This window comes from Engraulis encrasicolus, chromosome 24 (assembly GCF_034702125.1).
Source record: "Engraulis encrasicolus isolate BLACKSEA-1 chromosome 24, IST_EnEncr_1.0, whole genome shotgun sequence".
NCBI lineage: Eukaryota > Metazoa > Chordata > Actinopteri > Clupeiformes > Engraulidae > Engraulis > Engraulis encrasicolus.
Genome location: NC_085880.1, coordinates 11,691,864 through 11,710,006, shown reverse-complemented (window position 1 = coordinate 11,710,006; position 18,143 = coordinate 11,691,864). Strand labels below are relative to the sequence as shown.

General features: G+C 41.8%; 1 protein-coding gene across 1 annotated transcript; it reads right to left on the bottom strand.

Moving 5' to 3' along the window:
• Positions 1-10,942: 10,942 nt before the first annotated feature.
• On the bottom strand, positions 10,943-17,366 carry LOC134441665 (psychosine receptor-like). Its single transcript, XM_063192055.1, has 3 exons — positions 16,967-17,366; positions 16,671-16,918; positions 10,943-11,050 (listed from the first exon to the last, which is right to left on the bottom strand). The coding sequence occupies exons 1-3, from the start codon at positions 17,364-17,366 to the stop codon at positions 10,943-10,945; spliced, it is 756 nt and encodes a 251-aa protein (XP_063048125.1).
• Positions 17,367-18,143: the final 777 nt, after the last annotated feature.

The following is an 18,143-nucleotide window of genomic DNA, read 5'->3' as shown; positions in this document are numbered from 1 at the left end:
GTCCTCCTCTCCCCCCAGTCGTCTCCCGTCATGTTTGGCAACTGAACATTTAACCAATGGCCCACCCGAAAACCACCAATCACCGGTCCCATCCTCCCATTCCTCCACCTGCGCTTGTTTACACTCATTAGTCTGGCGTGTGCGTTTCCCGATCGCACATGTCCGTCTTCTAAAACTCTCCCAAGGAAAACAACGCCATTTCTTATAGATTCCGCCTTACCCATGATAGTCACCCTGTGACACTGTGCCTGTTACTTCCTGAAGCTGAGCACGCTGGGAGTGGGTTATGCTATTACTGTTTTGGCTTTTTAAGTGTGTTTGTGAATGTTTAATGTACTGGGGTAAATATACTGGAGATATTGTGAACATTTTATGATCGCGATGTTGGGGTGGATGGGTTTATTTTATATTTTAAAGAGTTGTCACCATTGTTATGCAAGCTGGCGCACAACACCTGTAGGTTGATGCATCCAATCTTAACATATCATGCGCGCTGAAGCCTGCAGGGGTTCATCAGAACCCTTAGCAAAGCTTAAAAAACAGCCAGGCGAAAATTTGACTCTGGCGAGTTTTTTTTGACGGGCGTGTGAAAACGCATGTGTGGCGTGTGAAGAGTGTGTCACACGCTCAATGCGTGAGACACGAGAGCTCTGCACTCACGGTACATCACGTCAACACTACAAAGTAAAGACCGTCATTCAAGATGGTTTATGTAACCTAGAGAAGCCTATACTGTTCATCTATGTAACAGGTCGCTTTTATGACAAGTGGAATACACTGGAATCTGATGTTGACGTTAGTTAGCAAGCTGACAAAATAGCCAGACAAAATTTCCCAGAGCATTGTGCTCTGCACGTTTTCCCTCTGGGTATTTTGTCCACGTTACTGATATTGCAACCTAGCACATTTTGGTGTGCCATCGGTATGCAAACAGCTATACAATAAAATGAAAATCAGCTTAGCAACTTGCGATGTTTGGGCTTGCAGCTGGTGACGGTATTGTACCGGTAGATAATAATAGCCTTATCCCGGGTGTTGTGTGGATGTATGGAACTAGATTTCATTGCACAGTTCTTTAATGAGTCATGAAGCTTTTCTGGGTGCTTTTGTGACATGAAAACGGATTATACAATGTATTTATGTGACCAACTACACAGCTAACTTTCGGAAACAGAACTGTTTTGTTTCAGTTGATGCAATGTCTCGTCTGAACATAGTGGATAAAGACATTCAGTGACACATTGTTTTTAAGCACATTTCATACCTGGCCGAATCTTCAATTAGCTAAATAAATTGAGACCATAACCCACCATAACCAATAGCCTATGTTGTATAACACGTCATGTGGTATTTTTGGCCAAGTTTCTGCCAAGATGTGAGGTTTCATGCCAGGGATTTTGCATACCCGAATAGAGAATGCTGTTATCTCAGCTCTTTTTGCCACCCAGCATTTTGGCGCATGCGCAGCATTGCACGCAAACGTGTTTACAAGATTCGCCTATATAGCGGATGTTAGCAAGCTTCTCCTTTACTTTTTAGTCTCAGTGTCTCAGCATAACACATGCATCTCTCAAATCAACATGATCTCACAGAAGTCCGTGAAATGAACTCTGCCCTTTGCGACCCAAAATCTGTGGCAGTTTCATTGAGAAAGTTTAGTGATGGCAGTCACGGAAGTGCTCTCTGTGATGGGCCCACAGAAGTGCCTTCTCTATGTTCCCAAAGACCTATGTTCATATAGTCTTGTTCCAACTTAAGTTCTCTCAAGATTTTTCTAATTTCAAACATTTTTTCGTTTAACATTTTTTGGCTGACATATTCAGTTCAGGGAAAGGTATTTCACCACCATGAGGTTACTTTTTTGAACATAGTGTGAAGGCTCTGTGGTACGTAGGACGACAGCATAATGGAATTTTGGCAACTGCCACAAATTTTGTGTTCCAAGTGGCCGTGTTCATCCGTGCTATCAGGTTGCTCCAGTGCTGGTGGTGTTCACCAGTGGAGGATTCATCACAGTACTCTCCTGCTCTTCCTGACTGCGTCTGCTACATCGACAACATGGGATGGATGGTGAACTCCTTTTCCACATGAACACATAAAGCACAGGATCTGCCACAAGGTTAAGGGACATAAGTGCTGTGGAAGTCACTGCCAAGCATCGAAACGAGTAGTCTGTAGACATCCAGGGACATGTAGACACTAGCAGTGTCACTATGATGTGGGGCAAGAAGAAAGCAGTGTAGATGACCAGGACAAGAGCTAGCATTCCCATTATCCTCCTCTGTTCACGTGGAGAGATGGAGATGGACTTGGAGAGAGCCCTCCAGGTCTCCACAAAGAAGAATAAGGCAAACGGATAGGGAAGAAGACACAGAACACACCAGATAACAAACACTGTGTCCACCCCAATGATATCTTTCATAGTTCCTAACACAATCACACCGAGTGAAATAAAAGTGACCATCCACACAGTCATAGAGCAGAGAATTGACTTTTTGATAGTCCGGTGAAACCTGTACCACAGGGGATGGACGATCATGGCGTATCTCTCCCCAGCAATGCACAACATGAAGAAGATGCTCGCATGCAGCCCAGAAACATACAGGAAAGCAATCAGTTCAAAACCGATACCTGAAGGTGACATACTAAGGCTGATTGGTCTGCCAAACATCTGAAATACATCCGAGATGAGCAGGTTGATGACATACACCGGCACCACATGGTCGCTCTTGATCACAGGCAGGAGTCCCCGTATGGCCAAGCACACCACAGGTAGAGCAATGGGCAAGATCATCCAGGTCTGAATTGACATGAAGAACTTGAAGTCATCTGTATTGGTCACGTTTAAGAACTCCAAAGTCTTGATGTGAAATCCTTCCATTGGTTTCTCCTTCAGAGTGTCTTTCGCAGCCTCAGCAGTCCAGTACAGCGGGAAGAGAGTCTGAAGGAGGGGAGATGGGGTCATTAAAAAAATCACACAAAGGAGACCAACACTGACTCAACCGTATGAACTGAGGCTTTTATCTGGTGTGTGTGTGTGTGTGCGTGCGCGCGCGCATGGGCACATGTGTGCTTTTGTTTGTACACACAATGGCACATTTCCTGGTGCTAGGTTTATGTACACAATTGTCACAGCGAGAACTCTGTAGGCTATAACACTGTTTTGAGAGATATTAACAGATAATTCAGCAATTTGGTTGTCTCTTATTTTACTCCACGTGAAGAAGTGGTTTGTCAGTGATGTCTTATATCCGCCCAATCTCAGTTTGCTCATGCATTTTCTGGTTAAATTTGACACAGTGTCAGCGATTAATGCTCATACAATCAAAACAAAACAGCACAAGGTCTGATCAAGTGAAACATCAAGAATATAGGAATATACTAGCAAACTCACCAACTGTTTGGGAGAGTGGAGGGAAGTGAGACCGTACCAGCCGGAGTGGAAGATGTTCTCTAGAAGGGGCTGAAACAGTTTGTTTGCTGAACAGGCCAAACACCAATTTATTATAATCTGGCTCTGTTGAAAGCCTCATAACCTTGTTAGCACTGCAATGGATACTGATTGTTCATTCATTAAAACAAGACATAAAACCCATTTAAATTCATTCAATGTTACCATCAGCCTACAATACGTAAGTGAGGAGCTATTTTGCAAGATCCAGTATATCTAAAAAAATAATCAAAATCCTTGTTTTCTATGCTCAAGTTTGAAAAGAATCACAACTTTGTTGTTTGAATTTACAAGCAAAAAAGAAATAGGCCTAACATTAACCCTGTCCAATTTTGCTGAATAAAGATGTGCAAAATGGATTTCTGAAAACTGTAATGAAATGGCTTTAACATTCTGGGAAAAACCTCTTCAATAACACTTGCTTGCTAGCAATGTTTATTAGAGTTTAAATAACTCAAAATTACAGGTGGCCATTTAGACAATTTAAACCATGTTTACATTCTGAATATCATACAAATGTATAGAACATGAATTTTGATCCTTACATTTTGCAATCATTCAAATGTCTTATTTGAACTTCAACCTCTTAATAGCCTACACTTACATTCACAGCTGCTTATGAACATCTTCCTGAAAAGCGCTCATCTGGTGTGTGTCAGGGAGAGAGAGAGAGAGAGAGAGAGAGAGAGAGAGAGAGAGAGAGAGAGAGAGAGAGAGAGAGAGAGAGAGAGGGGGAGAGAGACCAAGAGAAAGATGTGAATGTCCTCTGACATTTTTAAAGTTCAATCAGTAGCACTCCACACTCAGATCTCAGTCATTCCACAATTCTGTTGTAGTTCATGTATTCATGATCAATTTCCATTTTGGCTATATTGACACTCAAAAATCATATGAGGACTTCCTGATCCTAAATTACAAAAATGATGAGGTTGCCTGTGCATTTTACAGTTGTAACAATAAATGTAAGCATTTTATGATAGTACACAGTTAGATTACTGTAAAGAGACACATCCATTCAGTATAAGTACAACTCAACTAGACCCTATTTCCCAATTCGTCAAATTTTAGACATGTAGAGAAACTTTCTTTTGATAACCCAAGCAGTCCTTGTAATTCTGGAGGTCACAGGCTAGCATAAGTGAAAATCCTTTTGTATCCTGTAAGTGGAATTAAACTCAGTCCACAAAGTGAAGAAAGCATCAATTATTATGCCAGACACTCAATGTAGAATACCAATGGAAATGAAACTAACCTTGTATGGAATGAATTATTGCATGTTGAGGGACTATTTTCTCAGTAGCAGCAGAACTGTACGTTGTTCCACCCACTCAGATAAACTAAGAAATAGGGCCCTATGATAAACCAGACTAAATATGAGATTGGGTGTTTAATTTAGTCTGGCCCCGATGAATGATACATCCACAGATTGTTGATGAGAACAACCCGTTGTCTTTCAAAGCGTACCTGTGTCTATAGGCCAACGCTGTGACCAATCATCTTTCTTGTTGTTGTGCTTTCCCAGCATCGCAGGCTTTGTCACCACTCCCTCAAAACCCGCCCGCTTTGATTCAAAACACATCTCTGTGTTGTGATTGGTTTGCCAGATTCATGGCATTTTGGCAGGTCACGGCTATGGCTCAAGGCTAGACCAGTCGCAGGTAAAAAAAAAATAATTGACCGCCAGCTGGTGGTGCTAGTTTACTAGGCTAGCCCTATGTAAAAACCCTTGGAGTAGGCTATGACTTGAAGACTTAAAAAAAATGTAGGCCTTAACAAACCATTGCCCCCATTAGAATGGCAAGGACCTCCGAAAGGGCTGAACAAAAAATGCCACCTCATCGTGTACAAGTCAAGGGTAGCGTGAGCAATAAGGGAATCTCTGCGAGACGTCACTGTTTACATTTCTCATCTTCCGTGTGGCAAGACAGAGCTTGGTCACTTCGCCTTGTGTTGTAAAAACACTACAAACACACCCAGAAGGTAAGCCTCATGACTTATTAAAGAACTGTGCAATGAAATCCAGATCCACATCACACCCGATATAATTATTATCTTCATCCTATTTTTAAAACGTCTGAAATATCATGGGTAAAGACTCGTAGCCATCAGAAACCTACCTGGCTCAGAGTTGCATACACACTCACGGTACATCACGTCAACACTACAAAGTAAAGTCATTCAAATTGGTTTAGGTAACCTAGAGAAGCCTATACTGTTCATCTATGTAACAGGTCGCGTTTATGACAAGTGGAATACACTGGAATCTGATGTTGACGTTAGTACTGACAAAATAGCTAGTTTCCCAGAGCATTGTGCTCTGCACGTTTTCCCTCCGGCTATTTTGTCCATGTTACTGATATTGCAACCTAGCACATTTTGGTGTGCCATCGGTATGCAATCAGCTATACAATAAAATGAAAATCAGCTTAGCAACTTGCGATGTTTGGGCTTGCAGCTGGTGACGGTATTGTACCGGTAGATAATAATAGCCTTATCCCGGGTGTTGTGTGTGGATGTGTGAAACTAGATTTCATTGCACAGTTCTTTAATGAGTCATGAAGCTTATCTGGGTGATTTTGTGACATGAAAACGGATTATACAGTGTATTTATGTGACCAACTACACAGCTAACTTTCGGAAACAGAACTGTTTTGTTTCAGTTGTCTCGTCTGAACATAGTGGATAAAGACATTCAGTGACACACTGTTTTTAAGCACATTTCATACCTGGCCGAATCTTCAACTAGCTAAATAAATTGAGACCATAACCCACCATAACCAATAGCCTATGTTGTATAACACGTCATGTGGTATTTTTGGCTAGGTTTCTGCCAAGATGTGAGGTTTCATGCCAGGGATATTGCATACCTGAATAGAGAATGCTGTTATCTCAGCTCTTTTTGCCACCCAGCATTTTGGCGCATGCGCAGCATTGCGCACAAACGTGTTTACAAGATTCGCCTATATAGCGGATGTTAGCAAGCTTCTCCTTTAATTTTTAGTCTCAGTGTCTCAGCATAAGACATGCATCTCTCAAATCAACATGATCTCACAGAAGTCCGTGAAATGAACTCTGCCCTTTGCGACACACATAATTGCACTGGAAACTTTATGGTTACTTTTGCTGTTATTAATGAGAAATTATAGTGTAATTGCACTGTAAACCATATGGTTATTTTGCTGTTATTACTAATAACAAGCAGTTATTACCGTAAAATTAGACTGAAATTATTGAGAAATTACTATGAAACTAACACCTTATTAGCGATCCGTAAAGTAAAGTGTTACCAAATCGGTGGCAGTTTTGGTGAGAAAGTTTAGTGATGGCTGTCACGGAAGTGCTCTCTGTGATGGGCCCACAGAAGTGCCTTCTCTATGTTCCCAAAGACCTATGTTCATATAGTCTTGTTCCAACTTAAATTCTCTCAAGATTTTTCTAATTTCAAACATTTTTTCGTTTAACATTTTTTGGCTGACATATTCAGTTCAGGGAGAGGTATTTCACCACCACGAGGTTACTTTTTTGAACATAGTGTGCACGCTCTGTGAACGTAGTACAACAGCATAATGGAATTTTGGCAACTGCCACAAATTTTGTGTCCCAAGAGGCCGTGTTCATCTCAAGGAATTCTGTGCGATCAGGTTGCTCCAGTGCTGGTGGTGTTCACCAGTGGAGGATTCATCACAGTACTCTCCTGCTCTTCCTGACTGCGTCTGCTACATCGACAACATGGGATGGATGGTGAACTCCTTTTCCCCATGAACACATAAAGCACAGGATCTGCCACAAGGTTAAGGGACATAAGTGCTGTGGAAGTCACTGTCAAGCATTGAAATGAGTAGTCTGTAGACATCCAGGGACATGTAGATATTAGCAGTGTCACTACGATGTGGGGCAAGAAGAAAGCAGTGTAGATGACCAGTACGAGAGCTAGCATTCCCATTATCCTCCTCTGTTCACATGGAGAGATGGAGATGGACTTGGAGAGAGCCCTCCAGGTCTCCACAAAGAAGAATAAGGCAAACGGATAGGGAAGAAGACACAGAACACACCAGATAACAAACACTGTGTCCACCCCAATGATATCTTTCACAGTTCCTAACACAATCACACCGAGTGAAATAAAAGTGACCATCCACACAGTCATAGAGCAGAGGATTGACTTTTTGATAGTCCGGTGAAACCTGTACCACAGGGGATGGACGATCATGGCGTATCTCTCCCCAGCAATGCACAACATGAAGAAGATGCTCGCATGCATCCCAGAAACACACAGGAAAGCACTCAGTTCAAAAACGACACCTGAAGGCGACATACTGAGGCTGATTGGTCTGCCAAACATCTGAAGCACATCAGAGATGAGCAGGTTGATAACGTACACCGGCACCACATGGTCGCTCTTGATCAGGGACAGGAGCCCGCGTATGGCCAAGCACACCACAGGTAGAGCGATGGGCAACATCACCCAGCTGTGAACTGATATTAAGAAGTCCAAGTCATTCAGATCTGTCACGTTTAAGAACTCCAAAGTCTTGATGTGAAATTCTTCCATTGTTTTTTTCTTCAGAGTCTTTTGGTGGCTCAGCTATCCAGCACCAACACAGCGGGAAGAGAGAATGGGGGAAAGGGGAGATGAGGTCAGTAAAAAAAGAATCACACAAAAGAGAACAGCACCAGTTCAACTGTATGAACAGAAACTTTTATCAGGTGTGTGTGTGTGTGTGTGTGTGTGTGTGTGTGTGTGTGTGTGTGTGTGTGTGTGTGTGTGTGTGTGTGTGTGTGTGTGTGTGTGTGTGTGTGTGTGTGTGTGTGTGTGTGTGTGTGTGTGTGTGCGCGCACGCGTGTGTGTGCGCGTGCACGCATGGGTGCATGTGCTTTTGTTTGTACACACAATGGAAAATTTCCTGATGCAGAGTTTATGTACACAATTTTGACAGAGAAAACTCTGTATGTATACTGTACTGAGAGATTTTAGCATATGTCATATTATAATTCAGCAATTTTGTTGTCCCTTATTGTACTCCATGTGAAGACATAGCCTACTACTGTAGGCTTGTCAGTAATTTCTTATATCCACTGAATCTCAGTTTGCACATGAATTTGTTGGCTTAATTTGACACACAGTGTCAACGAATAATGCTCATACTATCAAATTGACAAATACAGCACAAGGTCTGATCAAGTCAAAACAAGAATATAGGAATATAGAAAACTCACCAACTGTTTGGGAGAGAGGAAGGAAGTGAGACCGCATCAGCCGGAGTGGGAGATGTTCTCTAGAAGGGGCTGAAACAGCTTGTTTGCTGAACAAGCCAAACATGCATTTATTATAGTCTGGCTCTGTTGAAAGCCTCATAACCTTGTTAGCAATGCAATGGATACAGATTGTTCATTCATTAAATTAAAAAAAACATTTAAATGCATCCAGTGTTACCATTAGCCTACAATAATTGAGGAGCTATTTTTCCAAAATCCATTATATCCAAAAATAATCAAAATCTTTGTTTTTTTATGCTCAAGTTAGAATAGAATCACAACATTGTTGCTTGAATTTGACAAGCAAAAATAAAATAACATTAACTCCGTCCCATTTTCCCCAATGCTGCATAAAGTCACATAAAATAGATTTCTGAAAACTGTATTGAACTGGCTTTAACATTATGGGAAAGAGCTATTCAATAACACTGCAATTAGACATGTTTGCCACCAATATTGATTACAGTTTCAATCACTCATAATTACAGGTGACCATTTAGACAATGTAAACCATGTTTATGTTCTGAATATAATACAAATATACGAACATGAATCATTCAAACGTCTTATTTAGAGGTACTTCAAGGCAAGGCAATTGTATTTTTTTTAATAGCGCATTTCATACATGAAAGCAATTCAATGATCTGTACAGTCAGATAAAACCATGCAAAACAGAACAACATGAGAAAAAGAAAAGATAAAACAATAGCATAAAAGCGTAAAAGCAATGCAGCGCAAGGTGTGCAGTAAAAACAAAAAAAGCATTAGGCATAGCAGGTAAAAACAAGATAAAAGAATCAAGGATAAAAGCAAGGAAAATAAAAAACTTCTTAAACATCTTAAACGTCAATGCAAACATTCACAGCTGCTTGTGAACATTTCCTTTAAAAGTGCTGATCTGGTGTGTGTCAGAGAGAGAGAGAGAGACAGAGAGATAGAGAGACAGAATGATGTGAGTAGAGTTTTGAGTTTTGGGTGAAAGGAGAATTCCAGCCGATTTTAACATGTGGTTGTATTGCCTAGATGCTCACGCTACCCTTGTCTTGTAAGCACTTGACTAGATCCTGATAGTGGGGGCTCGGTTTGTTTACATATTTTTTTGGAATGCCTTAAGATACTCCAAATATCATCCAGGACATTTCTGCTGTGTTGATGGTGCCTGTTGGTGTTGTAGTGGTTTTGGGACAATATTTGGAGTATGTTTAAGTGATACTCTGGGATTTTTTGACAAACGATTCCTCCCATTAGAAAAGTAAGGCTCCCGGAAAGGGATGAACAAAAAATACCACGTCATTAGGTACAAGTCAAGGGTAGCGTTTAATTTTCTTTCTCTGTGTGTCAGTATCAAACGTGCATCTCTCCAGTCAACATGAACTCACAGCATTCTGTGAAATGAACACTGCACTTTGCAACACAAAATCTTTGGCGGTTTCGGAGACAAAATGTTGTGACGGAAGTGTTTTCTTTGATGGGCCCACAGAAGTGCCTTCACTATGTTCCCAAAGAGCTATGTTCCCGCAGTCTTATGCCAACTTAAGGCGGTATTAAGCTCCTGCTCACATTGCACGAGGGAATTTCACAAATTAAAAGTTCACATCTCACGACTCACGTCCTCACATCATCAACGGTGGGATGCGAGCAGAATGCTTACACTGTGCGGCATGACAGGCTTGTTTCGGGACTGCAGATGACAAAAACGAGGAGGGAACATGCGCAACTGAGGTGGAGATGAGGAAACAGTCAAGAGCCCTGTCAATCTGTGCATGTGTAGTGTCAAATCGGGTCGTAGGACTGCTTAAACTGTGCGATTTACTCACAAGGGACGACCAGGATTTCAAACTGTTTTGATTTTCTTGCTACCCTACGATTGCACGATCGTGAGGTGAAATCGCTTCTAGGTACCCCATGTACACTACACGACGCGAGACTCATGATTAAACTGCGACTGAGCAAGAAATCGGCCCGACTCCCAAAAAGTCGTGCGAGTGACAAATCGCAGCAAAATTGGGCAAAAAGTCGCACAGTGTAAGCCCGGCTTTATGTTCTCTTAAGATTGTTCTCATTTCAAACATTTTTTTCATGATCTCTTGGCTGACAGGAAAGGCATTTCACCACCATGAGGTTAGTTTTTTGATGATAGACCAGAATGCTGTGTGAAGGTATAGAAAGTACTTCCGTGAAAGCATCATTGAATTTTGGCAACTGCCACAAATTTGGTGTCATAATAGGCCGTGTTCATGTCACGGAATTCTGTGCGATCAGGTTGTTCCAGTGCTGGTAGTGGTGTTCATCAGTGGAGGATTCATCACAATACGCTCCTGCTCTTCCCGGTGACTGCGTCTGCTACATCGACAACATGGGATGGAGCATGACCATTTTTTCCCCATGAACACGTAAAGCACAGGATCTGCCACAAGGTTAAGGGACAGAAGTGTTGTGGTCACCACCGTCAGGCATTGGAATGAGTAGTCTGTGAACATCCAGGGACATGTGGATATTAGCAGTGTCACTACGATGTGGGGCAAGAAGAAAGCAGTGTAGATGACCATGACGAGAGCCAGCATTCCCATGATCCTCCTCTGTTCACGTGGAGAGATGGAGATGGACTTGGAGAGAGCCTTCCAGGTCTCCACGAAGAAGAATAAGGCAAACGGACAGGGAAGAAAACACAGAACACACCAGAAAACAAACACTGTGTCCATCCCAATGATGTCTTTCACAGCTGCTAACACAACCACACCGAGTGAAATAAAAGTGACCATCCACACAGTCATAGAGCAGAGAATTGACTTTTTGATAGTCCGGTGAAATCTGTACCACAGGGGATGGACGATCATGGCGTATCTCTCCGCAGCAATGCACAACATGAACAAGATGCTTGCATGCAGTCCAGACATATAGAGGAAAGCAATCAGCTCATAAAAGGCACCCGAAGGAGACACGATGAGGAAGATCGGTCTGCAACATATCTGAAGCACGTCCGAGATAAGCAGGTTGATGACGTACACCGGCACCACATGGTCGCTTTTGATCACAGGCAGCAGCCCACGTATGGCCAAGCAAACCACAGGTAGAGCAATGGGCAAGATCACCCAGGTCTGAATTGACATGAAGAAGTTAAGGTCATTCATATTTGTAACGTTTAAAAACTCCAAAGTCCTGTTGTGCAATCCTTCCATACTTTTTTTTTCTTCTGAGAGTCTTTTGCAGCATCAGTCCAGCACCAACACAGCTGGAAGAGAGAGAGTAGGGAAAGGAGAGATGGGGTCATTAAAAAAATCACACGAAGGAGACCAACACCGGCTCAACCGCATGAACTGAAACTTTTATCTGATGTGTTTGTGTGTGTGTGTGTGTGTGTGTGTGTGTGTGTGTGTGTGTGTGTGTGTGTGTGTGTGTGTGTGTGTGTGTGTGTGCACGCGCGCATGGGCACATGTGTGCTTTTGTTTACACACATTGGCACATTTCCTGATGCACAGTTTGTGTACACAATTTTGTCAGTGAGAACTCTGTATAATACTGTTCTGAGAGATATTAGCAGATAATTCTGCAATGTTGTTGTCTCTTATTGTACTCCACTTGAAAAAATACTAATGTAGTTTGTCAGTAATTCTTATATCCGCTGAATCTCAGGTTGCTCATGAATTTGCTGGCTAAATTTGACACAGTGTCAGCGAATAATGCTCAAACAATCCATCTGACAATACAAGTTCTGATCAAGTAAAAATAAGAAAAGAGGAATAAAGCGAACTCACCAACTGTTTGGAAGACTGGAGGGAAGTGAGACCGTACCAGCCGGAGTGGAAGATGTTCTAGTAGAAGGGGCTGAAACCCTTTGTTTGCTGAACAAGCCAAACACCCATTGATTATAGTCTGACTCGGTTGAAAGCCTCATAACCTTGTTAGCACTGCAATGGATACTGATGGTTCATTCATTAAAACAAAAAAAATCCTACCAAAAAAATCCAAAATCCATTATATCCAAAAAAAAAATAATCAAAATCTATCTTTTTTTATACTCAAGTTAGAATAGAATAAGCAAAAATGAAATAACATTAACCCTGTCCCATTTCGCTGCATAAAGACACATACGTAAAATGGATTTCTGAAAACAGTAATGAAATGGCTTTAACATTTTGGGATAGAACTCTTCAATAACACTTCCATTATAAATGCTTGCCAGCAATGTTGATTACAGTTTGTGTGTGTGTGTGTGTGTGTGTGTGCGCGCGCGCGCGTGTACTACACCAATCTACCTTTGTGAGGCCACTGCTATTGGAGCATAAACACAAGCCGAAGTCCTCGCTCCATGAGTACAGTTGTGAGTTTTGGGTTAATGGAGAAATTCTGCCAATTTCAACATGTGGTTGTATTGCTCAGATGCTCACGCTTCTCTTGACTTCTAAGTAGCCTACCTACTTTTTTTTGTGCCCCCCTTTCCGAGATCCTGGTCATTCTAATGGGGGCATGGTTTGTTTACATATACTGTATTTTTGAAAATGTCTTAAAGGTGCACTGTGTAATATTTTTAGTAGATTATTTCCAGAATTCATGCTGCCTATTCACAAATGTTACCTTTTTCATATAGCCTATTTACCACCACCGTCAAATTCTAAGTATTCATTATGACTGGGAAAATTGCCTTTTTGTATATGAGAAGAGGGATCTTCTCCATATCCGCCATTTCGAATTAAACATACATTACTTTGGTCATACTATTAATTATTAGTTTATTATTTAGTAAATATTCATGAAAAGGTCAAATTTGGCAATAGGCAGCACAGTTTCAGTAAGCAGAATAATTGCAATACCTACTCTGGCCACAATCCTACACGGTGCACCTTTAAGATACTAAAAATATATATCATCCAAGAAGTTTGTGCGGCAACATTTTACTTAAAGCCCATATCTATAGTGCATTATAAACGCATTTATAACAAATTATAATGCACATTATAATTACTTAGGCCTACAATGTATTATGACTACACTCAAAATGCTTCATGATGCTTTATATTAACTGTTATGAATAACCATGAATCTTCCTTATAATGCTTTATTAATCCAAGGGTGTCATGAGTGCTCATGATTGGCTTAATAGGCTGCCTGATGGGGCTTATAGTAGGCTACATTATGAGTAGGCTACCGATACCCCTCTATGCACAGACCTTGATGGTAAACTGTCATAAGGGCTCATAAGATACCATAATGTCCCATGTGAGATCATAAGTTGTCAATGTGTGCTGTAAGTTAAGTTAAGTTCATATGGATGCATCTATAATGCACTGTATAATGCACATAATGCATCATAATGTGCTATAAGCTCCATCAGGCATCCTGTAGTCTATATCCAGTCATGAGCACTCATAACACCCTTGGACTTATAAAGCATTATAAGCTACATTCATGGTTATTCATTACTGTTAACATAAAGCATCATGAAACATCATGGGTGTAGTCTTAATGCGTTGTATAAGTGATTATAATGTGCATTATAATTTGTAAATGCGCTCATAATGTGTTATAGATATGGGCTTCATAGAAAATGTTACCGTTTGTGCTATATTGTAAGGTGCCTGTTGGTGTTGCTTTGGTATTGGGACAATATTTTGTATGTTAAAGTGATACCCCGGGATTTTTGACACCTAGACCCTACCATCCTAGTTTGTCAAGTTATTGTAGACTCGTAGAGACACTTCCTTTTGACAGCAGTCCTTGTAATTCTGGAGGTCACAGGCAGAGACGGTCTTATACGAGACGGATCACTCATAAAACCTTCCATAGGAATGAACGAGAGCATTTGGCTACGCGAACATGGCGTTTGCCGGGGTCACTCCCACCTGTCTGGTAACGAGAGCCAATTGTTTGCTGAGCTGCGCTGTCACTTATCCAATCATCTTGACGCCTCGACGCAAGTGCAAACGTAAACCTTTACGTCTGCTCGTACCTAATCGGTTTGTTTGCTGGCGGCCATGTGGTTTGTTTGCCGTCGGTGGAAACTTGAAGTCATTGTGAATTGGGCAGAGAGCGCAAATCGACCATTAATCACCTTTCTGCGCCCATCCAAAATTCAGTTGCAGGACAAAGGGACAGATAATCACGGAAACAAAAACGGCCGTGTGCATAGGCCCTACATGTGCACACCTGTTGTGTTTTTTTCTTATGGTTGAAAATAAATAAGTAAGAAAAAGCAAAACGGGAGCAAGTCTGCAAGACATTCAACTTTGATCCGTTTTGCGTTTTCTCTTATAGGCCTATTTTTCACCGTTGGTCATAGCTATTAGGCCTAGGCCTATCAGTTTATAGGCAACAACATGATATCACAATTCAAAACACCAATTTTGAGGTAGGCTAATTCATTAATTTACTCAATAGCCTATTTTTTATTATTATTATTTATGAGCAGGGACGACCATTGTGCTTACTGCTTAGGCTATCAGAAAATAAATCCAGTGTTCTTTTCTGTACAATGACCGAAGAATGGATGCCCGTTTGACAGCCGGCCGGAAGAGGTGAAGTCGACGCAACTTGCTCCCACTGGCCGCAAAATGGAACGTTGTCGTGGAATGTTGCGCATGCGCAGTTCAAAAATAGCATAAAGGAAAACGCTGTTTTAAGTGTTTCTTTCATGTATGCGGTCATTCTAAGACTGCCATTAGAACCAGTTTTCCATTGTGATTCCAACCATATGAGTTGTGTATCGCTGTGTTGTCCCATTGTCACACACATTATTTCCCCCATTCATTCTTATATACCCCATCACTGACTAATCTCAAATAGTCAGTTTGAGGCGTAGCCAAGATGGCCGCCGAGTGATGGGACTTATGGGAACAGACTTTGTCACAGGTGCTAGGCTAGCATAATGGCCTTTTGTAGCCTGTCACTAAAATGGTATTAAACTCTCTCCACAAAGTGAAGAAAGCATCCATTATTATGCCCCCAGACGTTTATTCAGAATGAAATTGCCATGTGTACACGTCACGAAATAACTTTAATTCCAATCTATTTAAATCAGAATTAATAATTCAGATTTGAAAACATCATGTAAACGTAGCCAGTGTCTCAGTATCACACATGCATCTCTCAAATCAACATGATCTCACAGAAGTCCGTGAAATGAACTCTGCCCTTTGCGACACAAAAATCTGTGGCAGTTTCGGTGAGAAAGCTTTGTGATGGCAGTCACTGAAGTGCATTCTGTGATGGGCCCACAGAAGGGCCTTCTCTATGTTCCCAAATGGGGTTAGCCAATGGCTTTCGATCGCCAAACATCTCACAGGGGCCCCTTCTATGATATTTCGTGGGCCCAACGCCATTAACGTGCACATTTCTATGCTGAACAGCAAACTTAGTATTTATCAATTATGCTTAATATAATAGGCCCCTATATGTCATTTATACCCCATTACAATGACAGACTCCAGCACGACATGTGTCAAAGGGGGGCCTCTGACACATCTCCCGCCCCCCCTATCACTATACCGGTGCTCCGCCCCTGCATAGGCTACCATGTAACTTCGCTCTGTTACCCTGTTGTTACCCTGAAAGTATACAGAAATTACATATGGTAAAGTAAAGTGTTACCAAAAATATTTTGCCTGACAGTTTGGGTTTAGGGAAAGGTATGTCACCACCATCAGGTTACTTTTTTGATGATAGACCATACTACTGTGTGAATGTATAGAAAGTACTTCCGTGAAAGCATCATGGAATTTTGGCAACTGCCACAAATTTAGTGTCCCAAGAGGCTGTGTCCATGTCACGGAATTCTGTGCAATTAGGTTGCTCTAGTGCTGGTAGTGGTGTTCATCAGTGGAGGACTTAAGACAGTACTCTCCTGCTCTTCCTGCTGACTGCGTCTGCTACATCGACAACATGGCAGGCAGGGTGAACACCTTTTCCCCATGAACACGTACAGCACAGGATCTGCCACAAGGTTAAGGGAGAGAAGTGCAGTGGTCACCGCAGTCAGGCACTGAAACGAGTAGTCTGTGAACATCCAGGGACATGAGCACATGAGCAGTGTCACTACGATGTGGGGCAAGAAGAAAGCAGTGTAGATGATCAGGACGAGAGCTAGCATTCCCATGATCCTCCTCTGTTCACGTGGAGAGATGGAGATGGACTTGGAGAGAGCCCTCCAGGTCTCCACAAAGAAGAATAAGGCAAACGGATAGGGAAGAAGACACAGAACACACCAAATAACAAACACTGTGTCCACCCCAATGATGTCTTTCACAGCTGCTAACACAATCACACCGAGTGAAATAAAAGTGACCATCCACACAGTAATAGAGCAGAGAATTGACTTTTTGATAGTCCGGTGAAACCTGTACCACAGGGGATGGACGATCATGGCGTATCTCTCCCCAGCAATGCACAACATGAAGAAGATGCTTGCATGAAGCCCAGAGCAATAGAGGAAAGCAATCAGCTCATAAACGACACCCGAAGGCGTCATGCTGAGGTAGATTGGTCTGCCAAACATCTGAAGCACATCAGAGATCAGCAGGTTGATAACGTACACCGGCATCACATGGTCACTCTTGATCAGGGACAGGAGCCCGCATATGGCCAAGCACACCACAGGTAGAGCGATGGGCAAGATCACCCAGCTGTGAATTGATATGAAGAACTTCAAGTCATTCATATCTGTCATGTTGAAGAACTCCAAAGTCTTGATCCGAAATACTTCCATAAGTTTTTTGTTCTTGGAGTTTATTTTGCAGGACCAACACAGCTGGGTGAGAGAATGGGGTGAGAGGGGAGATTGGGTCAGTAAAAAAAATCACACAAAAGTGACTAACACCAGCAAAGATTTATGAGCTGAGGCTTTTATCAGATGTGTGTGTGTGTGTGTGTGTGTGTGTGTGTGTGTGTGTGTGTGTGTGTGTGTGTGTGTGTGTGTGTGTGTGTGTGTGTGCACAATAGGCGCATGAGTGCTTTTGTTTGTACACACAACGGTAGGCTACATTTCTTGATACACAGTTTGTGTACACAATTTTCACACTGAGAACTCTGTTTCGTACAGCCGTACTGTTCTGAAAAATATTAGTTGATAATTCAGAAATTTTTATGTCTCTTATTTCACTCCACGTGAAGAAGTGCATACTACTGTAGTATGTCAATCCTTTCTTCTATCTGCTCACTCTCAGTTTGATTATGCATTTGCTGGCTTAACTTGAAATAGTGTCAGAAAATAATGCTATTATCAAAATGAACTAATACAACACAGGTTTTGAAGTAAAACCAACAAAAGAGGAATATAGCGAACTCACCAACTGTTTGGGAGAGTGGAGGGAAGTGAGATCGTACCAGCCGCAGTGGAAGATGTTCTCTGGAAAGTGCTGAAACCCTTTGTTTGCTGAACAAGCCAAACACCCATTTATTATAGTCTTTGTTGCCTCATAACCTTGTTGGTACTGCAGCACCGGAA